Genomic DNA, 27,484 nt, shown 5'->3' on the forward strand with positions numbered 1-27,484 from the left:
AGACAAAATATGGCCCTTCTGAGCTACCAACTGTGAAGCCAAGTTGGAGTCTAAGCGTCGGGCGAACACCTAGTGATTCTTGGCAAACAAATGACTCTCCCGTGCCTAAAAAGAATTAATGTGACTGGTGCTAATGTAAAAGCGCTCCGATACCTTTGGGTTTGCCCTACTTAAAACTGTGAAAAAAAAACATGGGTGTGTGAGAAACCATGAAAGCCATTGAGCAGGGGCTTGACAGGCAAGCAGAGCAAAGAGCAATAGAGGGGAGGCAGAGACAGCTCACGAGGGAGCACAGAGGAGGAAAAAGCACATGGGCAAGAAGAGAAACTATACTGACATGTATTAAGAATAGAACGTGTGAGACAAAAATATGGCCAGTGTGCCCATTTAAGTAGCTCTCTATTAATTTCTCTTCTATTACTTCTGCCACGAAACACCTTAATTGGCAGTTGAGTTTCTCCCAGTTAAGAGCCTGTGAAAGGATGGCCGGAGTGCATGCGGACAGCTGCAACACCTAATTATAGCCATGGGAAAATGCATTCAATAAAGTCTAACATCCGACTGACAACTTCTCAGTTCTGGGTATATCCTAGGAACCCGACTGGAGTAAAGTATACCTCCCACGTGGCAAAACTTTCTTTTTCCTTGTTTTGCGTTCTTGCTACAGCGCTGGAAAAAAGGAAGGCACGCTTCCCTTGTGGTGTGTACAACACTACCAATGAACTCCCTAGATTAAATGGAATTACTGTAATTGAGAAGTTTTCAGTCTGATGTTAGACTTGTCCCAAATGAGGGCCACCTTTTTAGGATGCCAGGCTGATTTGTGACCCCAATCCAACCCTATATGGATGCAAAACTCTTCAGTGTTAAAGACACATGAAGGGCATGAAGGGTGGAGGAGGGAGAGCAATGGAGAAAGCGCCTGCCTATTTCTTCTTTAATTGACAGAGCGCCTGTGAACCATGAAGCGGGGAATCCCAGCAGTGGGTGGAGGGGGTGGGAGAAATAGTTTGAAATATACAAAATGGTCTTAAAGTAGCCATAAGCAAATAGGTCAATATATTCAATCTAAATAAAAAATACCTGGTTTGCATACAAAAATCTTCAGTGCGTACTTTTTAGTTTAATCACGTTGCGACCCACGCCTCAGGGAGGTTCACGGATTCCTCCTCTTCCTCCTTCTCCTCGTCCATGGCCAGGCTGCGAGCACGAAAGTGGTGTGGCGGGTGGGTGTTGGGCAGCTGTAAAAAGCACTGGCTGAAATCGGAGTTCAGGTAGCAAGCATCCTGAATGCTGCGATGGACAGAATAAGTGAAGGTGAGTTTTACCCCAATAGAGCAACAAAAACAAGGGGAGTGAATGCGGCCTTACGGCCAACGCTGCAGACTTTGAAGCTGGGAAACCGAGTTCGTGCCTCGGCGTCCGCTCAACATCGGTGATTTTGGGCAAATCACTTAATCCCCCCATGCGTACCTGAAAATGAATGTGTCCTCGTGTAACGTCACTGGTGCTCATGTAAAGCACTCGAAATGCCTTCCGGTCAAATTAATGTTAAATAAAACTGCAAAAAAAAAAAGTCTCACAGCCAAATGGGAAACTGACCTAGGAGGTCTACTGTGAGATGGCCAAATAAAATGCTCTCAGAGTGAAATCGCCGGACAGAGAGCTAAAAACATGAAGGAGGGACGTCTACAGAAATGCACCAATAGGAAACCAGCATTTAACAGCCAATAGCCATGGGTGGCTTTGGCCAACCCACACAGAGAGAAATACAAGATGTAGATCCAGTCCTTTCACTCAGGTAGCAGGGAGCAGCCTAACATTCCTCCTTGGAGAGCAGCACAACGGTCCTTCTGAGTCTTCCACAGGTCCTGAGGTGTACTGAAGAGTTGGGACTGGAGGTCCAATATTTATACAGATATTTATATATATGGGTCTGGAGGTTTCCTCCCCAGCTTGGAATTTACTGCCTCTCTTCCCTGTCCCCAGACTGTCTGGGGTCACAATAGACTAGTGTCCAACCATTTGTGAGTGTGCTTAGGTAGAGCTTTTGTAATGTCAAATGATTATGATGACAGCTCCTCCCCTGCATCAAGTCAGAGATGGCCCATCCTGCCAACACCTATGCTCCTTTGTTCGTTGCATAGGAGCAATATGGAAAGACCAGTAGCCAGCTGTACATCTATTCGTGTGACCCAGCGAACAGTCTTTAGGCATTAAATGGTTGGGAAAAGAAAATGCCCACTTTTGAAAGGCTAAATTCCAACATGCTCCCAATTGACGGCTATCACTTATTAAATGTAATCACAAGGCTTGAAAAATCCACCTCCCACTCGCATTGTCGAGCAAGATTTATTCAGAATGAGCTATTGTTAGAGACTACTCACCCTTTCTGGCAAGCTGAAAATCCTTTAACTTCAGTCACAGAACAAAAAGAAATGTAGGAAGATGTACTGACTTTTGACCTCTGCCTCTGAAAGCAGAGCATGTGACATGTGACAAGATAACATGATTTAAAGGCCCTTTATTGCTCACAAACTAAAAGAGAAATAACAATGCATTTAAATCGTGTCACATTTGCTGGCTTTCAGAGACAGAGGTGGAAAGTCAGTTTGTCTTCCTACATTTATTTCTCCTTCTGTGACTGAAGTTAGAAGATTTTGTAAAATTAACTGTGTGACAATTGAACTGTAGAAAGCATGTTAAATGAAAGGCTGTAAGATGTCAGGTTTTTTCTAAAACAACACTGAAATAAAGTGAACTGTTCAAGCATTTCAAATATATTTCAGTGGTTATGAAAACACAATTTTGTAATTCTGTGGAGAAAGCAATATTTTATAAGATCAAAACAAATTAGAACATTTTACTTGGGGATGTGCAAATTTTGAATATTTTTGCTGAAATCCAGTTTACAAAAATTGTTTATGCACCATTGTCAGTAAAACTACATGTTAGTAGCAAAGTTTGTGGCCATTTAATGGAAAATATGCTATCTGTAAATAAGAGTGCACTGCCACATCATGCCTTGGTAATATATTTATGAAAAGGGATTTTTTAAACATGAACTGGGAATCATTACTGCTTCTGCCCAGATGAAAATGCTAGTAGAGGTAAGCCAGGTATCATGAGTTCCCTATATATGGGCGTGGTTCTTGTTATACATGGAGCAAACATTTAGTCAAGTAAATAAAAATAGTTTTTTGTACAGCAGAAATAGTGAACTTGCATATTTGAAGGTGCTCTCCTATGTGATAATAAAGAAAAAGGTGACTCCATAAGACAAAATATTTTCCTAGGATCACACAGATTGAGACCAGTTCACGGGTCAAGTACATTACAGTTAGGACGAGTAGATTAATTAAAGTTACTAGACCTGCAGGTCTAGTCACATGTTTATGTTTTTTCCAACCCTGAATAAGTTAGCCCAATGTTATCACATGAGAGAGATAGGCCTTAGAGTAGTGAAAATCAAATGTAAGAGCTTTTCACTATCAGGACATGTGAAACATAAAAGTACATGTCCAACTTTTTACACTGCACCCTGCTCTATGGCCTGTTTATGGCCTACCCTAGTGGTGACTTGTATGTATTAAAAAGGAAGGTTTAGGTCTGACAAAAGGTTTGTTTTACAGGGTCGAAATGACAGTTTAAACTAGACACACAGGCTGCAGAGGTAGGACTGGGATGTTTAAAAGGCTACCGTAGTGGGTCCCACAACATGTGCTGTAAGCCCACTACTAATATAAAAAACAAGTGGTTCTGTTGGGAAAATACAATTACTTTGATCAATGCATATAATACAATTTTGGTTTCAATTCTATGTAGTAGATACGTGTTTTTCACAAAAGGAGAGAAAAGGAGAAAACACCATAAAGGCAATTTGTCAGAAATTGAATTATTTACTAAATTGTTAATCATAACAAATAATAAATATGTCTGTCAAAAACATTTTTTTAGCAATACATTAGTGACTCTGTTGCAAGACAAGTGACATGTAGTGATACGTGTGGTCAAAAGTGCTATACAGGTGTAACAAACATGAGTGACATAAGTGTAGTGGATATACAAGCTCATTACTTTCTGCCCATTAAATTACACATGAGTACAAGACCCAGGCCTGATTTTAAATTCGGGTCAAGGAGACTGTATGGACTAGAGTAATAATAACGTCGACGTTTCGACCTTTAACAATAATGCAGCTTGATACGCGTCAGATGTGGGTCTACTTCAGGACTAGGACAAGGGGGGTATTGGACAGCCTATGGGACTAATTAGAAACAACAAAGCCAGGTGTGCTCCAATAGTCCAAAGTACTACCGTATATATTGTAGTAGCAAAGAAAATGCTTACCGCAATGCCCGAATGGCAACTTTCATGCATGGAATCCATGGGTGCAAATGACATACATTAGGAACGTAATTCTACGTGCAAACACACATTATTCTTTTTCTTTTTTCTTCACAGGGAAATTATTTTTCCCTGGTACAAATCCATTCCATTACACCATCGTCAAATGTTTGGTCATCTATTCGCACTAAAGAAAGTGATTTACAAAAGTACTTGGCTTAAGTAAAAATCCAATCCTTTCCGAGCATGAAAGGGAATGCCCAGAAACATACCTATTTCAAGGAATTCACAAACTTTCACAAATGTGACTACTTCTTGGGGCGTCCTTGAACTCCCTCAATTTCACCCCTTGAGTACGATTTATGGTTGCAGAGAGCTCAGTACTCCCATTGTGAATTTCTGGCTAGCATAACTAAGGTAAATCTTGTCGAAAATGTATGCTTCATTATGATATCAAAGCGGTACAAAAGGGGGTGGTGATGGACGGAGCATCAGAACCAATCAAACACTCACACCCAGTCAATAGATCTGGGTTCGATCCATCACCGTTCTTTAGCCCACTCTGCCACCCCAGTTCAGACATGGCCATATGCAAATCAGTCTGACCCTGTGCCTCATGGGAACAGTCCAGCCCGAACTGCCAAGCCATGCCTTCCCTGGACCGGAAACAAGCTTCCTAGGACCGGTTTCTGACATTTCAGCCGTCTTCAGCCAGGCTTGCTTGAATCCAGTGGCAAAGTGAGCAAGGGACTCACGTCTGAGCATACCCTGCCAACTTATGGCGAACAAAGCGGTACAAAAGGGGGTGGTGATGGACGGAGCATCAGAACCAATCAAACACTCACACCCAGTCAACAGATCTGGGTTTGATCCATCATCATTCTTTAGCCCACTCTGCCACCCCAGTTCAGACATGGCCATATGCAAATCAGTCTGACCCTGTGCCTCATGGGAACAGTCCAGCCCGAACTGCCAAGCCATGCCTTCCCTGGACCGGAAACAAGCTTCCTAGGACCCGTTTCTGGCATTTCAGCCGTCTTCAGCCAGGCTTGATTGAATCCAGTGGCAAAGTGAGCAAGGGACTCACGTCTGAGCATACCCTGCCAACTTATGGCGAACAAAGCGGTACAAAAGGGGGTGGTGATGGATGGAGCATCAGAACCAATCAAACACTCACACCCAGTCAACAGATCTGGGTTTGATCCATCACCGTTCTTTAGCCCACTCTGCCACCCCAGTTCAGACATGGCCATATGCAAATCAGTCTGACCCTGTGCCTCATGGGAACAGTCCAGCCCGAACTGCCAAGCCATGCCTTCCCTGGACCGGAAACAAGCTTCCTAGGACCGGTTTCTGGCATTTCAGCCGTCTTCAGCCAGGCTTGCTTGAATCCAGTGGCAAAGTGAGCAAGAGACTCACGTCTGAGCATACCCTGCCAACTTATGGCGAACAAAGCGCTACAAAAGGGGGTGGTGATGGACGGAGCATCAGAACCAATCAAACACTCACACCCAGTCAACAGATCTGGGTTTGATCCATCACCGTTCTTTAGCCCACTCTGCCACCCCAGTTCCGACATGGCCATATGCAAATCAGTCTGACCCTGTGCCTCATGGGAACAGTCCAGCCCGAACTGCCAAGCCATGCCTTCCCTGGACCGGAAACAAGTTTCCTAGGACCGGTTTCTGGCATTTCAGCCATCTTCAGCCAGGCTTGCTTGAATCCAGTGGCAAAGTGAGCAAGGGACTCACGTCTGAGCATACCCTGCCAACTTATGGCGAACAAAGTGGTACAAAAGGGGGTGGTGATGGACGGAGCATCAGAACCAATCAAACACTCACACCCAGTCAACAGATCTGGGTTTGATCCATCACCGTTCTTTAGCTCACTCTGCCACCCCAGTTCAGACATGGCCATATGCAAATCAGTCTGACTCTGTGCCTCATGGGAACAGTCCAGCCCGAACTGCCAAGCCATGCCTTCCCTGGACCGGAAACAAGCTTCCTAGGACCGGTTTCTGGCATTTCAGCCGTCTTCAGCCAGGCTTGCTTGAATCCAGTGGCAAAGTGAGCAAGGGACTCACGTCTGAGCATACCCTGCCAACTTATGGCGAACAAAGCAGTACAAAAGGGGGTGGTGATGGACGGAGCATCAGAACCAATCAAACACTCACACCCAGTCAACAGATCTGGGTTTGATCCATCACCGTTCTTTAGCCCACTCTGCCACCCCAGTTCAGACATGGCCATATGCAAATCAGTCTGACCCTGTGCCTCATGGGAACAGTCCAGCCCGAACTGCCGAGCCATGCCTTCCCTGGACCGGAAACAAGCTTCCTAGGACCGGTTTCTGGCATTTCAGCCGTCTTCAGCCAGGCTTGATTGAATCCAGTGGCAAAGTGAGCAAGGGACTCACGTCTGAGCATACCCTGCCAACTTATGGCGAACAAAGCGGGGAACAACCTTTACAACGCAACTTTTACAACGCACTACACTTACAACGCATTTTTTACAACGCACAATCCATTACAACGCATGACATTACAACGCAGGACACTACAACGCATTTTTAAAAACTACCTTTACAACGCATTCCATTACAACGCATACTACCATTACAACGCATACCATTACAATGCATAATATAGTAGTTTTTACCCCTATACTATCCAACACTTACCCTACTGTTGCACCCCTTGGAGTTAGAATAGTAATTTTTACCCCTATACTATCCAACTCTTACCCTTCTGTTGCACCCCCTGGAGTTAGAATAGTAATTTTTACCCCTATACTATCCAACACTTACCCTACTGTTGCACCCCTTGGAGTTAGAATAGTAATTTTTACCCCTATACTATCCAACACTTACCCTTCTGTTGCACCCCCTGGAGTTAGAATAGTAATTTTTACCCCTATACTATCCAACACTTACCCTTCTGTTGCACCCCCTGGAGTTAGAATAGTAATTTTTACCCCTATACTATCCAACACTTACCCTACTGTTGCACCCCCTGGAGTTAGAATAGTAATTTTTACCCCTATACTATCCAACACTTACCCTACTGTTGCACCCCCTGGAGTTAGAATAGTAATTTTTACCCCTATACTATCCAACACTTACCCTACTGTTGCACCCCCTGGAGTTAGAATAGTAATTTTTACCCCTATACTATCCAACACTTACCCTACTGTTGCACCCCCTGGAGTTAGAATAGTAATTTTTACCCCTATACTATCCAACACTTACCCTACTGTTGCACCCCCTGGAGTTAGAATAGTAATTTTTACCCCTATACTATCCAACACTTACCCTACTGTTGCACCCCCTGGAGTTAGAATAGTAATTTTTACCCCTATACTATCCAACACTTACCCTACTGTTGCACCCCCTGGAGTTAGAATAGTAATTTTTACCCCTATACTATCCAACACTTACCCTACTGTTGCACCCCCTGGAGTTAGAATAGTAATTTTTACCCCTATACTATCCAACACTTACCCTACTGTTGCACCCCCTAGAGTAAGAATAGTAATTTTTACCCCTATACTATCCAACACTTACCTTAAATGCAATTTAATATTATGCGTTGTAATGGTATGCGTTGTAAAGGTAGTATGCGTTGTAATGGAAATGCGTTGTAAAGGTAGTTTTTAAAAATGCGTTGTAGTGTCCTGCGTTGTAATGTCATGCGTTGTAATGGATTGTGCGTTGTAAAAAATGCGTTGTAAGTGCATGCGTTGTAAAAGTGTGCGTTGTAACGTCATACATCCGAACAAAGCGGTACAAAAGTCAGATCTCTTGACTGGGGGAGAATGTCTGCATTGTCAGCATTCCGTCCATCATTTGTTTGTTGTAACGCTTTTCGCCCTAAGTGGGATGGGTATGCCCAGACGTGGGTCCCGTGCTCACTACGCCACTGGAGTCAAGCTATCCTGGCTGATGACGGCTGATAGCCAGAAACCGGTCCTAGGATGCTTGATTCCGGTCCAGGGAAGACATGGCTTGGCAGTTCGGGCTGAACTGTTCCCATGAGGCACAGGGTCAAGACTGATTTGCATATGGCCATGTCTGAACTGGGGTAGCGTGGGGGCAAAAGAACGATGGATTTAACCCAGATCTCTTGACTGGGGGAGAATGTCTGCATTGTCAGCATTCCGTCCATCATTTGTTTGTTGTAACGCTTTTCGCCCTAAGTGGGATGGGTATGCCCAGACGTGGGTCCCGTGCTCACTACGCCACTGGAGTCAAGCTATCCTGGCTGATGACGGCTGATAGCCAGAAACCGGTCCTAGGATGCTTCATTCCGGTCCAGGGAAGACATAGCTTGGCAGTTCGGGCTGGACTGTTCCCATGAGGCACATGGTGAAGACTGATTTGCATATGGCCATGTCTGAACTGGGGTGGCGTAGTGGGCAAAAGAACGATGGATTTAACCCAGATCTCTTGACTGGGGGAGAATGTCTGCATTGTCAGCATTCTGTCCATCATTTGTTTGCTGTAACGCTTTTCGCCCTAAGTGGGATGGGTATGCCCAGACGTGGGTCCCGTGCTCACTACGCCACTGGAGTCAAGCTATCCTGGCTGATGACGGCTGATAGCCAGAAACCGGTCCTAGGATGCTTGATTCCGGTCCAGGGAAGACATGGCTTGGCAGTTCGGGCTGGACTGTTCCCATGAGGCACAGGGTCAAGACTGATTTGCATATGGCCATGTCTGAACTGGGGTGGCGTAGTGGGCAAAAGAACGATGGATTTAACCCAGATCTCTTGACTGGGGGAGAATGTCTGCATTGTCAGCATTCCGTCCATCATTTGTTTGTTGTAACGCTTTTCGCCCTAAGTGGGATGGGTATGCCCAGACGTGGGTCCCGTGCTCACTACGCCACTGGAGTCAAGCTATCCTGGCTGATGACGGCTGATAGCCAGAAACCAGTCCTAGGATGCTTGATTCCGGTCCAGGGAAGACATGGCTTGGCAGTTCGGGCTGGACTGTTCCCATGAGGCACAGGGTCAAGACTGATTTGCATATGGCCATGTCTGAACTGGGGTGGAGTAGTGGGCAAAAGAACGATGGATTTAACCCAGATCTCTTGACTGGGGGAGAATGTCTGCATTGTCAGCATTCCGTCCATCATTTGTTTGTTGTAACGCTTTTCGCCCTAAGTGGGATGGGTATGCCCAGACGTGGGTCCCGTGCTCACTACGCCACTGGAGTCAAGCTATCCTGGCTGATGACGGCTGATAGCCAGAAACCGGTCCTAGGATGCTTGATTCCGGTCCAGGGAAGACATAGCTTGGCAGTTCGGGCTGGACTGTTCCCATGAGGCACATGGTGAAGACTGATTTGCATATGGCCATGTCTGAACTGGGGTGGCGTAGTGGGCAAAAGAACGATGGATTTAACCCAGATCTCTTGACTGCGGGAGAATGTCTGCATTGTCAGCATTCTGTCCATCATTTGTTTGCTGTAACGCTTTTCGCCCTAAGTGGGATGGGTATGCCCAGACGTGGGTCCCGTGCTCACTACGCCGCTGGAGTCAAGATATCCTGGCTGATGACGGCTGATAGCCAGAAACCGGTCCTAGGATGCTTGATTCCGGTCCAGGGAAGACATGGCTTGGCAGTTCGGGCTGGACTGTTCCCATGAGGCACAGGGTCAAGACTGATTTGCATATGGCCATGTCTGAACTGGGGTGGCGTAGTGGGCAAAAGAACGATGGATTTAACCCAGATCTCTTGACTGGGGGAGAATGTCTGCATTGTCAGCATTCCGTCCATCATTTGTTTGTTGTAACGCTTTTCGCCCTAAGTGGGATGGGTATGCCCAGACGTGGGTCCCGTGCTCACTACGCCACTGGAGTCAAGCTATCCTGGCTGATGACGGCTGATAGCCAGAAACCAGTCCTAGGATGCTTGATTCCGGTCCAGGGAAGACATGGCTTGGCAGTTCGGGCTGGACTGTTCCCATGAGGCACAGGGTCAAGACTGATTTGCATATGGCCATGTCTGAACTGGGGTGGCGTAGTGGGCAAAAGAACGATGGATTTAACCCAGATATCTTGACTGGGGGAGAATGTCTGCATTGTCAGCATTCCGTCCATCATTTGTTTGTTGTAACGCTTTTCGCCCTAAGTGGGATGGGTATGCCCAGACGTGGGTCCCGTGCTCACTACGCCACTGGAGTCAAGCTATCCTGGCTGATGACGGCTGATAGCCAGAAACCGGTCCTAGGATGCTTGATTCCGGTCCAGGGAAGACATGGCTTGGCAGTTCGGGCTGGACTGTTCCCATGAGGCACAGGGTCAAGACTGATTTGCATATGGCCATGTCTGAACTGGGGTGGCGTAGTGGGCAAAAGAACGATGGATTTAACCCAGATCTCTTGACTGGGGGAGAATGTCTGCATTGTCAGCATTCCGTCCATCATTTGTTTGTTGTAACGCTTTTCGCCCTAAGTGGGATGGGTATGCCCAGACGTGGGTCCCGTGCTCACTACGCCACTGGAGTAAAGCTATCCTGGCTGATGACGGCTGATAGCCAGAAACCGGTCCTAGGATGCTTGATTCCGGTCCAGGGAAGACATGGCTTGGCAGTTCGGGCTGGACTGTTCCCATGAGGCACAGGGTCAAGACTGATTTGCATATGGCCATGTCTGAACTGGGGTGGAGTAGTGGGCAAAAGAACGATGGATTTAACCCAGATCTCTTGACTGGGGGAGAATGTCTGCATTGTCAGCATTCCGTCCATCATTTGTTTGTTGTAACGCTTTTCGCCCTAAGTGGGATGGGTATGCCCAGACGTGGGTCCCGTGCTCACTACGCCACTGGAGTCAAGCTATCCTGGCTGATGACGGCTGATTGCCAGAAACCGGTCCTAGGATGCTTGATTCCGGTCCAGGGAAGACATGGCTTGGCAGTTCGGGCTGGACTGTTCCCATGAGGCACAGGGTCAAGACTGATTTGCATATGGCCATGTCTGAACTGGGGTGGCGTAGTGGGCAAAAGAACGATGGATTAAACCCAGATCTCTTGACTGGGGGAGAATGTCTGCATTGTCAGCATTCCGTCCATCATTTGTTTGTTGTAACGCTTTTCGCCCTAAGTGGGATGGGTATGCTCAGACGTGGGTCCCGTGCTCATTACGCCACTGGAGTCAAGCTATCCTGGCTGATGACGGCTGATAGCCAGAAACCGGTCCTAGGATGCTTGATTCTGGTCCAAGGAAGACATGGCTTGGCAGTTCGGGCTGGACTGTTCCCATGAGGCACAGGGTCAAGACTGATTTGCATATGGCCATGTCTGAATTGGGGTGGTGTAGTGGGCAAAAGAACGATGGATTTAACCCAGATCTCTTGACTGGGGGAGAATGTCTGCATTGTCAGCATTCCGTCCATCATTTGTTTGTTGTAACGCTTTTCGCCCTAAGTGGGATGGGTATGCCCAGACGTGGGTCCCGTGCTCACTACGCCACTGGAGTCAAGCTATCCTGGCTGATGACGGCTGATAGCCAGAAACCGGTCCTAGGATGCTTGATTCCGGTCCAGGGAAGACATGGCTTGGCAGTTCGGGCTGGACTGTTCCCATGAGGCACAGGGTCAAGACTGATTTGCATATGGCCATGTCTGAACTGCGGTGGCGTAGTGGGCAAAGGAACGATGGATTTAACCCAGATCTCTTGACTGGGGGAGAATGTCTGCATTGTCAGCATTCCGTCCATCATTTGTTTGTTGTAACGCTTTTCGCCCTAAGTGGGATGGGTATGCCCAGACGTGGGTCCCGTGCTCACTGCTCCACTGGAGTCAAGCTATCCTGGCTGATGACGGCTGATAGCCAGAAACCGGTCCTAGGATGCTTGATTCCGGTCCAGGGAAGACATGGCTTGGCAGTTCGGGTTGGACTGTTCCCATGAGGCACAGGGTCAAGACTGATTTGCATATGGCCATGTCTGAACTGGGGTGGCGTAGTGGGCAAAAGAACGATGGATTTAACCCAGATCTCTTGACTGGGGGAGAATGTCTGCATTGTCAGCATTCCGTCCATCATTTGTTTGTTGTAACGCTTTTCGCCCTAAGTGGGATGGGTATGCCCAGACGTGGGTCCCGTGCTCACTACGCCACTGGAGTCAAGCTATCCTGGCTGATGACGGCTGATAGTCAGAAACCGGTCCTAGGATGCTTGATTCCGGTCCAGGGAAGACATGGCTTAGCAGTTCGGGCTGGACTGTTCCCATGAGGCACAGGGTCAAGACTGATTTGCATATGGCCATGTCTGAACTGGGGTGGCGTAGTGGGCAAAAGAACGATGGATTTAACCCAGATCTCTTGACTGGGGGAGAATGTCTGCATTGTCAGCATTCCGTCCATCATTTGTTTGTTGTAACGCTTTTCGCCCTAAGTGGGATGGGTATTCCCAGACATGGGTCCCGTGCTCACTACGCCACTGGAGTCAAGCTATCCTGGCTGATGACGGCTGATAGCCAGAAACCGGTCCTAGGATGCTTGATTCCGGTCCAGGGAAAACATGGCTTGGCAGTTCGGGCTGGACTGTTCCCATGAGGCACAGGGTCAAGACTGATTTGCATATGGCCATGTCTGAACTGGGGTGGCGTAGTGGGCAAAAGAACGATGGATTTAACCCAGATCTCTTGACTGGGGGAGAATGTCTGCATTGTTAGCAATCCGTCTATCATTTGTTTGTTGTAACGCTTTTCGCCCTAAGTGGGATGGGTATGCCCAGACGTGGGTCCCGTGCTCACTACGCCACTGGAGTCAAGCTATCCTGGCTGATGACGGCTGATAGCCAGAAACCGGTCCTAGGATGCTTGATTCCGGTCCAGGGAAGACATGGCTTGGCAGTTCGGGCTGGACTGTTCCCATGAGGCACAGGGTCAAGACTGATTTGCATATGGCCATGTCTGAACTGGGGTGGCGTAGTGGGCAAAAGAACGATGGATTTAACCCAGATCTCTTGACTGGGGGAGAATGTCTGCATTGTCAGCATTCCGTCCATCATTTGTTTGTTGTATCATTATGATATCAGACTGTTTTTAAAGCCAGATAAGGTATGCCTGGTCAGGGTTTTTGACTTTTTTTTCTCTATTTCACGCTCTATGGGAATAGAAAGTTAATGAATCTGAAAATGAGGTGATCAGTAAACCAGAAGATCTGTTGCAAAACCCATAAAGATATTTAAATGAACACCCAAAAAAATACTGGGGCATAACATTTCCAATATTATGATCTACATTATAAACTATTACTGAATAAGATCACATTTTTGCTAGTCAAATGGATGCCGCTCCCACTTACGATGCTTGGGTAGGGAGCAATGATAAAAATTATGATCTTGCTAATGCTTGATATTTTTTTTTGTGTCACCCCTTGGATTTTTTAAATTCTTTTTTCATAAGTTAGAATCAATGTTTTCTTCTTTATATATGGCAAGTTTTGAGCCCAAGATGAGCAAGTAGCACTTTATACTGCCCAATCGTGAAGGGGGGATTTGCCCTACCCAATTGTAGATTTTGAATATTATGCCTTTTTTACGCAGTTCTCGACAAGATTTAAAGAGGGACATCAATGGAATTCTTATTATGATGAGAAATTCATTGAAATTATGCTTAAGGTTAATAATGTCAAAGATATGCTGCGCTTAACAAAATCTCACCAAAAAGTACATTAAAAGGTGTTAAATTGGTTCCAGGTATGCAAGCACAATTTTGTTTTACATTTGGGATGCCACAGTTAAACCCCATAGAATCAGAAGGCTTCTGGAATTTGTAGAGGAACCTCTGCCAAGGAGAAGAGCGGGAGAGTTGTGAGGAGGAGTACTACCCCTTTGCTGTGTGGGGTTGGTCTGCAGTTGCTGCTTCTGCCAAGGAAAGGGACAAAGACTGGAACTTTGCTGTGAACTTGCTTCAAGAAGAATCTCAAAGAGCTTGTGCTTGCTGGCCTCCTGTAATGAAGTCTCTGAGACACAAAGACTTCACCACCAGGTTCCTTGAACTCCACTGCTGGGAATTCTGACCTGCCAGGAGTTGCCTAATCCAGTTCTATGCCTCTGGAGGTTATTTCTGTTCTGGAAGCTGAAAAGAACTCAAGAACTGCATAAATTGACATATCGCCCATTTCCGACACAACACCGTGGTACAAGAAGAATTTCTGAACATCGCCGTCACTGAAGAATCAACACAGTGCCTGCCACGGCTGAGTCTGGTCCACCGATCTTGGAGGGCTGCACTGCAAGAACCAAGGCATTGAGGGAACACAGCTGAAGTCGACGCAGCGTCTGCTTACCGCTGCCGCCAGCTCATCCAGGATTTGCATGCATTGCACCTGTGTGACAGGTTTACTTCTGACACATCACCCGTAGACTAGAACTGCCTCAGAACTGACGCTTCACTTCCCCCTACAGTCTGGATTTGACTCATCACTTCTTCTATGTGTAGCAGAATTGTTGTATCGTCTCCCCAAGGAGACGATACAACAGTGTTTTTGACACTTCCCATCTCTGCAGCTGTTTGGCCTTGTGAATTATGCCGCATTGACAGGTACTTTGTGAAAAACACACATACACAGTTTTCTATGGACTAAGTTGCTTGTAAATCTCTCAAGTGATGTCCTTGATATATGAATGTTGAATTTTTGTTGTTTTGCTCTTGTTTGGTTTAGATAAAGATACTTTATTTTCTAAACGGATGTGGTGTTCATTTGTGGTGTTTTCACTGTATTACTGTGAGTGTTGGTACAAATACTTTACACATTGGCTTTGGGATAAGCCTGTCTGCTCGTGCCAAGCTACCAAAGGGGTGAGCATGGGTTATCTAAAGTGTCTATCCCCTTACCCTGTTTAGAAGCAAGGGTCCCTATTTGGACAAAGGTACATACCTCTGCCAACTAGAGACCCCCATTTCTAACAGGGATGATAAAGAAGAGTTAATTAGAATTGATAAACAGTGGATGGCGTGGCCATATAACAGGATCTACTGACATACAATAGAAGATACCTCCTGTAGAAGGTTCCTGAAGATAAGTCCTTCACTGAAATACAAGAAGATGCCTCCTGAAGCAGGTACCGGAAGATACCACTTTCACTGATATTCAAGAAGAAGCCTCCAGAAGACGGTACCGGAAGATACCTCCTTCACTAACATACCAGACGATACCTCCTGAAGAAGGTACCGGAAGATGCCTCCTTCACTGACATACCAGAAGATACTCCTGAAGAAGGTACCGGAAGATCACTCCTTCACTGACATACAAGAAGATCTCTCCTGATGAAGGTACTGGAAGAAACCTCCTTCACTGACAAACAAGAAGATACCTCCTACAGAAGGTACCGGAAGATACTTCCTTCACTGACATACAAGAAGATACCTCCCGAAGAAGGTACCTAAAGGTAGCTTCTTCACTGATGCATAAACAGAAGGGACTGCTGTATAATTGTTTTGTGAATCCTATTCTTATAAAAGCAGGGAGATGGCAGTACTTGTTTGACTACTGCAACTATTTTTTTTTAAACATCAATAGAAAAATCTCTGATAGCTGGTTAAAGGAAGAAAATATAAATATATCAGAAGCCAAGTAGAAAAAACTAATGAATTAACTTTTCAATGCTTAAAAGCGCAATCTTTCTCAAAATGCAATTTTATTCTAAGTCTAAGTGGCTAATTACACTCCTGGTCATTCCAAATAGTTTGGCTACCAACTTTAGATGTAATAGTGTAACCTAAGCAAACTGGTCCCAAATTATATGGTCCTGTGATCAGTGAATTATTTTTTTAATCTAATCCTTAAGTATCTCAAGAAATTATTAGTATACGTATTTTGCATAATCCATGAATCCCATTGATCGGATAATATGTTATGCAAGGTGCAGAACACAGATCCTAAAAACTGATATATGGATTGCAATGTTGGTAGCTCGCTCATTAATTTTTCCAATGCCGGAGAACTGTGGTGACCCCCATTTTCACAGAATGGTTCGCAGGGTGGGGACAGTGTGAAGAACTCCATGCGAAACAAGCTGGGTCAACGCAAACGGTTTTGACAATCTGGGCTCCTTGTTTATATCAAAGCATAACATAATGTACTATGCGCTGTGATACTTTGTGCCCTGTTCATGCACTTTATCTACTCACCTCTGTGAGCACAGCACTTTGACTGCCTGGAGCTTTATTGTACCAATTATGTCTTCTTGCTTGAAATCATGGATTTTGAAGTATTGTGTAATATAGACCGATGCATGGAGGCAAGACAGTAGTTTGACGACACTTAATTATTATTTTCAATTCGTCTTCATTAATATCAATTATTACTCTGTTCTTGAAAGTAAAATAAAAAAAATAAGATTTAAATAAATAAACTGAGTGCTGAACTTCCTTTCTCTCTCTGTGTTTTTCTAATTTCACGCCAAATATTGTTAATGTGCTTTCCCTTATGTTACCTTTCTCTGTTTTTCTCGTCCTCTGTAGTGGTCTCAAGTTGCAGTTCTGATGCGGCATGCAAAAATGGTGGTGTGTGCTCGGGTGGCAAATGCGCTTGCTCGCTGGGATACACAGGAGCAGAGTGTAAAGAAGGTAAAAGCAAACAGATGGCTCGGAGAACCGCACAATGGTCACTGTCAATGATTCACTGAAGATTACAGACAGCAGCTTCATGCCAGTTCTTTGGGCAGCCATCCCAGAAACACATGCGATACATTCTATCAATGGAGGAAGAACCGCAAGAATGGTGCATGTTTAAGACTATAGAGAGCCAATATATAATACCGGCATGTGGTAAACAGCAATTTACTTTTTGCTATTAATATAGATGTTCTAAATTCACACAATAAGATCAGCAACATTAAGAAAAGTTTTAATATCCTGGGTGTAAAACATTTTTTATGTAATTGTAACTAATAGCATTGAAATGCTCCTGACATTGCACGCACCTTTTCCCTCCTGAGGCGGAAGCCGGGAGGTCTCCTGTCTTTCTCTGTATTTCAAATCGTGTTTTTAACAGTTTTGGCATTCGCTACCTGTAACTTTCCACACCTGATTCTAAGAGGTGTGTTGAGACCCCCCAGCGCCCAGCAGCGCCCAGAATTTACTCTTACCCCTTCTCTGCAGCTCCGGTCCCGCTCTCGGCTGAGTATTGACGCCGAGAGCACTAGGCGCCGGTTTTGGCGGCCATCTTGGGTCGGGCTGGGTTAGGGAGGCCATCGACAGCGCTATAAAAGTCGCCAGGTGCAGGTAATTGGTAATCCTGACATTGCACTCACCTTTTCCCTCCTGAGGCGGAAGCCGGGAGGTCTCCTGTCTTTCTCTGTATTTCAAATCGTGTTTTTAACAGTTTTGGCATTCGCTACCTGTAAATTTCCACACCTGATTCTAAGAGGTGTGTTGAGACCCCCCAGCGCCCAGCAGCGCCCAGAATTTACTCTTACCCCTTCTCTGCAGCTCCGGTCCCGCTCTCGGCGGAGTATTGACGCCGAGAGCGCTGGGCGCCGGTTTTGGCGGCCATCTTGGGTCGGGCTGGGTTAGGGAGGCCATCGACAGCGCTATAAAAGGCGCCAGGTGCAGGTAATTGGTAATCCTGACATTGCACGCACCTTTTCCCTCCTGAGGCGGAAGCCGGGAGGTCTCCTGTCTTTCTCTGTATTTCAAATCGTGTTTTTAACAGTTTTGGCATTCGCTACCTGTAAATTTCCACACCTGATTCTAAGAGGTGTGTTGAGACCCCCCAGCGCCCAGCAGCGCCCAGAATTTACTCTTACCCCTTCTCTGCAGCTCCGGTCCCGCTCTCGGCTGAGTATTGACGCCGAGAGCACTGGGCGCCGGTTTTGGCGGCCATCTTGGGTCGGGCTGGGTTAGGGAGGCCATCGACAGCGCTATAAAAGGCGCCAGGTGCAGGTAATTGGTAATCCTGACATTGCACGCACCTTTTCCCTCCTGAGGCGGAAGCCGGGAGGTCTCCTGTCTTTCTCTGTATTTCAAATCGTGTTTTTAACAGTTTTGGCATTCGCTACCTGTAAATTTCCACACCTGATTCTAAGAGGTGTGTTGAGACCCCCCAGCGCCCAGCAGCGCCCAGAATTTACTCTTACCCCTTCTCTGCAGCTCCGGTCCCGCTCTCGGCTGAGTATTGACGCCGAGAGCACTGGGCGCCGGTTTTGGTGGCCATCTTGGGTCGGGCTGGGTTAGGGAGGCCATCGACAGCGCTATAAAAGGCGCCAGGTGCAGGTAATTGGTAATCCTGACATTGCACGCACCTTTTCCCTCCTGAGGCGGAAGCCGGGAGGTCTCCTGTCTTTCTCTGTATTTCAAATCGTGTTTTTAACAGTTTTGGCATTCGCTACCTGTAAATTTCCACACCTGATTCTAAGAGGTGTGTTGAGACCCCCCAGCACCCAGCAGCGCCCAGAATTTACTCTTACCCCTTCTCTGCAGCTCCGGTCCCGCTCTCGGCTGAGTATTGACGCCGAGAGCACTGGGCGCCGGTTTTGGCAGCCATCTTGGGTCGGGCTGGGTTAGGGAGGCCATCGACAGCGCTATAAAAGGCGCCAGGTGCAGGTAATTGGTAATCCTGACATTGCACGCACCTTTTCCCTCCTGAGGCGGAAGCCGGGAGGTCTCCTGTCTTTCTCTGTATTTCAAATCGTGTTTTTAACAGTTTTGGCATTCGCTACCTGTAAATTTCCACACCTGATTCTCAGAGGTGTGTTGAGACCCCCCAGCGCCCAGCAGCGCCCAGAATTTACTCTTACCCCTTCTCTGCAGCTCCGGTCCCGCTCTCGGCTGAGTATTGATGCCGAGAGCACTGGGCGCCGGTTTTGGCGGCCATCTTGGGTCGGGCTGGGTTAGGGAGGCCATCGACAGCGCTATAAAAACAAACAGTGATGGCTCCGCGCAGCGGACGCGACCAGCGGACGCGCCGGACCTGTGCCGGAGTCGTGCCAGAGTCCTGCCCGTCTGCGCCCGTCCGCGCACGACCGGGCTCAGGGCTCAGGGACTCTGGCACACGCACCTGCTATACCTCAGCGGATCTCCTAGCATTGAAATCTGACAGGTATACCCTATCCCCTATTGTATGTACCACTCTCAAGGATAATCACATCTTGCACATCTCTAGCTGTAAGAACTTAAGCCGCTCAACCCCCTTAAAGCTAGCTACCCTCAATACCAGGTCACTGCAGAAACACCACTTGGAAATTTTCACCCTTCTACAGGACGAGACTATCGATATCCTGACACTCACCGAAACCTGGCTGAGTGATGCCTCTTCCCCGGATATCATCGCCGCCCTTCCCAGTGGGTATGATATGATCTGGTATAATCGACCAGAGGGGGCCCGAGGTGGGGGTGTAGCAACGATCTTCAAAAGGCAATATATGGTAACCAAAATCTTATCAGAGACCATAAATACCGTTGACCTACTGGGGATAAAAATTACCATGAACAATTCCTGTCTGACTATCTTAACAGTATATTGCCCACCCCAAAGTACCCCCATGTTCAATGATCTCTTTTTTCCCATTATATCAGACCTATGCACACGTTATAAAAATATCCTGGTAACTGGTGACTTCAATGTCCATTGGGATAAAAGTGATCAAGATCCGTCAGTCCAGAAATTACAGACCATCATGACCGCCCTTGGATTGACACAACTTGTGGAAGCTCCAACCCACATAAAAGGCCATATTTTAGATCTCATTTGGTCTTCGACACCAAAAGCGGTCATCACAAATATTTCACCTTGTCTTTGGTCGGATCACCATCTTATCTCATTTGACTTACCGCAAAATATCTACCAGGCCAAACTACCGTTAAAAACAAAAAAAGTGCGCCAATGGAAAAAAGTAAATTCTGAAACCCTAGCCAAAACCCTGCCCAAATACAAACAGAACTTTACAACTTCTTCTGATAGTACTGATCTAGACTTAAAGTATAATATGATAATAACCACCCTTAGGCAATCAATCGATGAGCTAGCTCCTGAAAAGATACAAAAAATAAAAAGTGTAGAGAAAGGAGCCCCCTGGTTCACCGAAGGTCTACGTGAACAAAAAAGAAAGCTTTGCTATCTCGAAAGATGCTGGAGGAAATCTAAAAAGGATACCGACAGGGAATCATATAGATCATCGTTTCAATTATATAAAAAGCTTATTATATCAGCCAAGAAGGATTATTATGAGACACGCATTAACAACGCTACTAACATTCAGAGAGAGACCTTCCAAATTCTGAAAGAGCTGAGTAAGAAGGAGGAAAAGGCAGATATCCTGATTGACTGCGATACCTTTCAAGGATATTTCCTCGGAAAAGTAGCGACCATCCTGTCTGATATCAAGAAGGATCATCCAGTCCCCTACATCGAACAACTGCCTCTCTCAAACTCTTTAATCCCTGTCTTTACCAGCTTTCCCGAAATTGACTCCATCATTCTGAGACAACTTGTAGTATCCACCAAATCAGGCTCCCCCGCTGATCCCTGCCCGCCCGACATCCTTCGGCTAGCAATACCGATTCTAGAAGACCAGATTTTAGACCTTTTAAACACCTCACTAGCCACTGGATCACTACCATCTACCTTCAAAGAGGCACGCGTCAGACCTCTGATAAAAAAGCCTGGAGCTGATCCAACTAGCCTGAAGAACTACAGGCCAATCTCCCAGCTGCCATTTCTGTCAAAGGTACTAGAACAGCACGTACTAAAATCCCTGTCATCCATCCTGGAATCTCACCATCTTCTCCAGGAGCGGCAAGCTGGTTTTCGTGCCCACCATAGCACAGAACTAGTAATGCTGTCGGTACTGGACGAGCTAAGATGCATGGCTGACAGTAAAAAGCCAAGCGCCCTGATATTATTAGACCTATCAGCGGCGTTTGATACTGTCAGCCATGCACTGCTCCTGGACAGACTGGCTAGGTTTGGGATAGGAGAGCAAGCCCTCAAATGGTTAACAGCCTTCTTAACAAGAAGGACGCAGAAGATCCAGTTGGCAGACCAGGTCTCAGAGGTGGGCATGTTAGACTGTGGAGTCCCACAGGGATCAGCGCTCTCTCCGCTCCTGTTTAATCTTTATTTACAACCTTTGATAGAGTCCCTGGCAAACATGAATTGTAAAGTTTTTAACTATGCCGACGATACTCAGCTGTTGCTGAGTATCGATAATACATCATCGGCTCAGTTAATGGCCCAAGACATACTACGTTTTACAGTGAACTGGATGTCGTCCAATTTGCTGAAAATCAATCCAGACAAAACGGAAGTCCTCGTAATGACAACCTCTACTTCCCCCTGGAACGATTTGTTTTGGCCACAAGAACTAGGACCTACTCCAAAACCATGCCCTAGTGTCAAGAGTCTTGGGATGAAAATCGATCAGGAACTCTCAATGGCCAACCAAGTATCTGCTGTAGTTGGTTCCTGCACCAATCTGATCAGGCAACTACGTAAACTCGCCCCCTTGCTCTCGAGGAATATGCTGCGAACCATTGTCTCAGCCACAATAGTGTCTAGAATAGACTATGGCAATGCGTTGTACCTCGGCCTTCCAAAGAACTCCATCAATCGTCTTCAGATTATCCTGAATGACGCAGCACGTCTGATTTTTGGAATGCCGAGGAGGACTCATGCCTCCCCTCTGCTCCACAGGCTACATTGGTTGCCTGTGGCGCAGAGAGTCGAATTTAAGAGTATGTGTATCTGCCATAAAGCAATCCACGGACAGGCGCCAGCCTACATAAAAGAAAGGCTCGAAATATACGAACCTAAGCGCGCCCTGCGATCGTCCGGATCTTTTCTGCTATCCTGTCCACGTTTCAAGTTAATAACTAAAGGAGGCAGATCTTTTTCAGTTCAGGCTCCTACCATCTGGAATAAGCTACCGGAGGCACTTCGCAGAGAACCTAATCTTCTCCATTTTAGGAAGTCCTTAAAAACTTTACTCTTTAAAGACGCATTCCCATTTCAATAGTCAGTTACTAGATCAGACACTTCTATATTCCTATCCCATCTTTGGCGCTGTACTTGGTCAGTAGCGCTTTGAGACCTGTCGGTGAGTTGGCGCGATACAAAACCCAGTTACAAATTACAAATTACAAATGCTGCTACTTTTGTGGAAATACAATATCAGAATGTATAACATGTCCTGGTTACTCCATGCTCTGTGCTCATACCATATCTTCCTTACTCTGTGCTCTGTTCTTATATGCAATGTACTTCTGATCAGTTATGTCAAAAAGCAATGTCATGTCTACCTAGGATGTGGTTGAGCTACTGATGTCTTATAGGTCTGTGTTCTTACACTTCTATGACAACCACCTTTTTACTCCTCTAATGCAACAATCTTTGTCCATTGATTGGGCACCAGGAAGCGGTGACAATGTTTAAAGCACTTGAAGCTATGTTAATGATCTGGCCGCAAATGTCTCTGGGCCCCTTGGCTCTGAAGAACACCAATGGCGACCATGACTAGGTACGTACGGCAGGGTCCTGCCAGGAAGCCTGCTGACATCTGTGGTAGCTTTTGTGGTACTGCTTTTATCAATGAAATGTCTGCAGCGTGGGGAATTCCACCCAAACTAGAAAGCAACAAGCATTTACAATGCAATGGTCTCGGCATTGGTAAAGTTAGAGCTATTGGCATTGCTCATGACATTATTTTTGTTTATGTGTTTGTTTTTAAAACATTTAAAGAAACGGCATTGTTAAAAACAAAAACAAACAAAAATAATGTCATGAGCAATGCCAATAGCTCTAACTTTAACAATGCCGAGACCGTTGCATTGTAAATGCTTGTTATGCAGTGCTTTGTGCGCATGTCACAGTAACTACAAACAAGCATTGGCAAACCCAATGTATCTGGACTTGGCAAGCTGTCGCAATGGATATTTTGCAAGCGGCACAAAAACAAAAAGAGAAAACAGGCAGCTACCTGACCAATCCACTATATGCTTGCAATAAATATTGTGAAATTAAAAATAATAACATCGGACTGTTTTACTGGTGATGTTTTGTCACAAGCATTTCAGTTGTATCGTGCATTTTATTATTATGTGACAGGGAGAAGAAAAAATCAACACCGAACAAAACAATTAAGTTAAGGGGAACACTTATAAAAGCAATGTGTTAGGTTGTGTCTCCCAGACCGTGCAAGAGGTCTGGTTGGACACAGAGGCGCAACTAGAGCCCAATTTCGGGGGGGGGGCTAAGACATTTTTTCGCGGGGGGGGGGTGATGGCCTGAATCTTGAAGCAATAGGCAGAGTGGAGCTGCAGGGGCTCTTAGAAGGGGTGAAACACCAGCGAGGCCTCATTAACATGCAAATGGTCTTTCAAAGACCTGCGAAGTGCTCGGGTGCGGCTGTGTGGGCACAGGGAAGCTGTCTCATCCCGGGCTGCCACACACGGGGGGGGGATGAAGCCCTTTGAGTCCAATTGGTGTTGCGCGCCCGGTCCCTGGGGATGGAGATGAGGAAGTAAAGGGGGTGGGGGGAGGAGTAGAGAGGTGGGAGCAGAGAGGGGGCACAGACTCCAGGAGAGGGAGCATGAGATGAACAGCGAGTGAGTGGGCAGGAGAGAGTGGACGGGAGGGGTGAGAGAGAAGGAGATAGGAGTGCGCTGAGGTGGACAGCTCGCTGCCTGCCTGACTGCGGCGGAGGTGCTGCCCCACGGCTCTGCAGCATCCGGGGTCCCAGAGGTGTCCGGCACCGCGGAGCCCACACCAGCCCCCGGACCCTGGCCGGGCGCCCCCCGCTGGAATGCATTCACCGGCTACCCTCCAGCGGACCCCGGGGACAGAGCCCGGACCGGGAATCCCGGACAGGCAGCTCACGACCGGCGACCATGTGGCCCCGGGGCCCCCTGCCCAGCCTGCTGCTCTGCTGCGCCACCCTCCTGCCCTCTATGTCATGTATTGTCCACAAATGATAAAGTCACCAGTTAGGAAAATCCATGTTTAATTGCTATTGACACTTCTAATATAGCCCGGAGGGATAATGTGCTTGCTGCCGAGACTTGTTTAATGTACAGGAGGAGGGACCCATCCCAGTGAGCTAGCGAATTAGTTTGTGTAGCTGTCACGGGAGCCTTTGAACACTGCAATTTACAAGACACGTGTTAAATTCAAATGGAGATACCTCTGTGGGTCAATGCACCTAATGGTGGGGTATGTTTAGATTTTGAAGCTCACAGGCTCAAACCCCTGCACTCAGACCTGAATCTTTTTGTTATTGCTTAATTAATACCGTGTACATGTGCTGATGAAAAATATCGTATTGGCTGCATTCCAGAGCAAAAGCTGATGCATTTGTGACCCGCTGAATAATAACACGGCGCTTGTGTAGTGCTTACTGTCGTCGCGTGTGGTTTGAGGAGCTATAAGTAACAAGTTATTGCTACTCAACTTAACGGCAATAATTTCAAACAACTTGCAAGGGCGAGCGTTTGCTCAACCCCTCCGTGACCAAACCTGCAGACCACTGAATGTTACACAAATCTCAGCACCCAGCAAGCGCTTTATCCTGCGGAACTATATCACCAGCATCTGGGGGGTACAGCACTAGCAGGAAGACCCGGCGGACTCAGGGAGAGTTGGGCTGTGAAGGCCTCGGTGCCTGCCTTGAGTCCTTCCCGCGTATCCCAGAGGGCAGTGCCCAGCTCAGCCCTGCGGTGCCCGGGTGAGCGCTGAGGGGAAGAGAAACACCACTGCTTCTCCTGGCCTCGGCCGGAGGAAAGGCCTGCTGGGATTGGAACCTGTGACTCACGAGTCACGCAAACACTCTCCTCAGTAGGCGCTAAGCACAGTTTTCAACCTAACCGTGATTCTAACCTGCAGTTTTACGGACATCTCTGCAACAGCCGCATTACCCACTGAGGTATCTTACTGGTACGTTTCACACTCCTACGTGGTAGTGTGTGTGTTAGCATCCAAGCGAACGAGGGGTTGTTTACTTCGCCGAGCAGAGAAATCAGAGAGGAGGGGCAGGTTGGCAGAACAGTCTGATAAACACACAGGCTGTGACCGAGCTCTCCGAGTGCAGGGATTAGGGTCGACCTCCTGTGGGGCCTGCATTTCTAAGAACTCGGTCTGTTGTTTGAATTAGGCCGTCCAGAATCCACAAAGGCCTCGGTGTGCGACCCGCCCATCCCACACCCTGATGTCCAGCCACACAGGGCTGCCTGCCGGCCCCCTGCCAGCTACCCAAAACAGCTGAGTAACCTTCCCTCTCAGAGCCCTTTGGCACACAAACACGCGCAGGGCAGCGGGTGCCATATGCCGGCAAAGCTCCCCCGGACAAAGTCCCGCTACCTCTCCTGCCCGCAGAGCACATCCCAATGAAAGGTGCAGAGCTCCGTGAAGGCTGCAGAACCAGCAGCTGAGCGCCAGAACCGGCGCATAAAGCAGATCTCGGTGAAAGGTGCTGAACCGACCAGCAGAGCTCCCTGAAGGCTGCAGAACAAGCAGCTGAGCGCTAGAATTGGCCCACAAAGCAGATCTCAGTGAACGGTAAAAATCCGACCAGCAGAGGGAGAGGACAAGCACACCACCGCCTTTCTCCGAGGTCAAGAAGAAATGCCTCGGAGAAAAGCAGTGGCGGATTCGGATTCGGCGACGTGTTTGTCTTTTCTCTCCTCCAGCCATTGGCTGGAGGAGAGAATGAGACTTTCTTTAAAAAACACGTCTCCCGATCCGAAAAGGACGGGGCATGATTGGAGTGACGGGACCTCTTCTCCAATGGCTGGCCAGCATTTACGAGGCCAGCCAATGGAGAACAGGGCAGAAGACGGGCGGGTTCAAGCCCCTCTTCTCCCAAGTCATTATCTCTCGCGAGCGAGACGGCGCAAGCGCAGCCTTCGCTAGCCGAGACCTAAAAAGGACACTCATTGTGTGTTGTCAAACTTACAGGATGCTTCGAGCACCCCCTTGTGACTCAAAGGAAAATGAAGCAACTTTGACCCCAGGTGATCAGTATCATGGAACCTGGCACGTTAGGACTCAAGAAGTTGGTCAAAGAGCAATGATCGTCAAGATTTTGAAACTACAACAAGTTGTAAGTGACTCCACGAAAACACTGCACAGTTCTACAGCAAAATATCCTGCTAGGACGGTCTTGTTCAACAGGCAGGTACCAGATAGACCGACTCGCTCAAATTTTTAGGAACCACAACTTTTCTTCCCTCATCAGAGAAAAACACAGAAGGGAGAACAGAGGAGGAAGTAGGAGGAACAGAATGACAGGAAAACATTGATAAAGGGAGAAAGCAGGAATAATAAGTATGTGCAATGCATCGATCTCGCCTTTAGGACCTTATATGTATTTAATAACGCAGCATATTAGCCTGGGTGCTGAAACATTTACTATGTTTACTATGGAGGGAAAGTGAGGAACAAACTGCGTGACACGCCTGGTATGAGAACATATGGAGAGAAATAAGCTCTGCGAATGTGAGTGTGTAAGTGAAAACCGACAGAATGCAGAGACAGAAGGAAGGAGAAATAAGGGTGCGTGTTTGTGTGTGAGTGAGAAAGTGTGTGACAGAGAGACAAAGCAATAATGAAAGATAAATAGAGATAGTGTGAGAGTGTGTGACATAGAGAAAGCAATAGGGAAAGAGAAATAGAGATAGTGTGGAGAGAGGGAGAGAGAGAGAGCGCAAGAGAGAGAGAAAAGGGGGCAGAGGCTATGCATGCATATAGGAAGGGACAGACAAGATCTGAAGTCGGCACTTTATCCAAGATGAGAAAGTATGGCAGATGGATACTCTTACGGCTGATTAGAGAGCTATGCCCACCGAGGGCCTAATACGTTCAAACAAAATACTTTACACTAAGTCGTTATTTCTTAGCAGCCTGACGAGGTGAAGTGCTATACAAATGACCCTTCCACACCAGTACAAGATGAACGTATCAGCAATCATTCAAGATAAACATGTATGTATAAATGTCAAGACAAATCAATGTATGATCACGTTTATTCATGCACACACCATGCATAAAAACCATCATTCAGCATACGACTAACAGAAGTGAGGTGTTAACACAGTTAGGGCCTCATGTAGGTAGCATACCAGTTACCACTTCTAAAATACCGAACGTTACCGAATCGGTATTTAAGAAGTGGTAACTCGTATGTAGGTAATGAGTCGGT

General features: G+C 46.9%; 1 protein-coding gene across 2 annotated transcripts in view; it reads left to right on the plus strand.

Moving 5' to 3' along the window:
- LOC146839637 (uncharacterized) overlaps positions 1 to 27,484 on the plus strand; it is a 590,171-nt gene that overhangs the window by 203,761 nt on the left and 358,926 nt on the right. For both annotated transcript variants that reach the window (XM_085650371.1, XM_085650372.1), the window contains exon 5: positions 16,818 to 16,922. In XM_085650371.1, the coding sequence (XP_085506497.1) occupies positions 16,818 to 16,922 (105 nt within the window). The remainder of the gene's footprint in view (positions 1 to 16,817; positions 16,923 to 27,484) is intronic.

The sequence above is a fragment of the Triturus cristatus genome, chromosome 4_1, assembly GCF_964204655.1.
Source record: "Triturus cristatus chromosome 4_1, aTriCri1.1, whole genome shotgun sequence".
NCBI classification, from domain to species: Eukaryota; Metazoa; Chordata; class Amphibia; order Caudata; family Salamandridae; genus Triturus; species Triturus cristatus.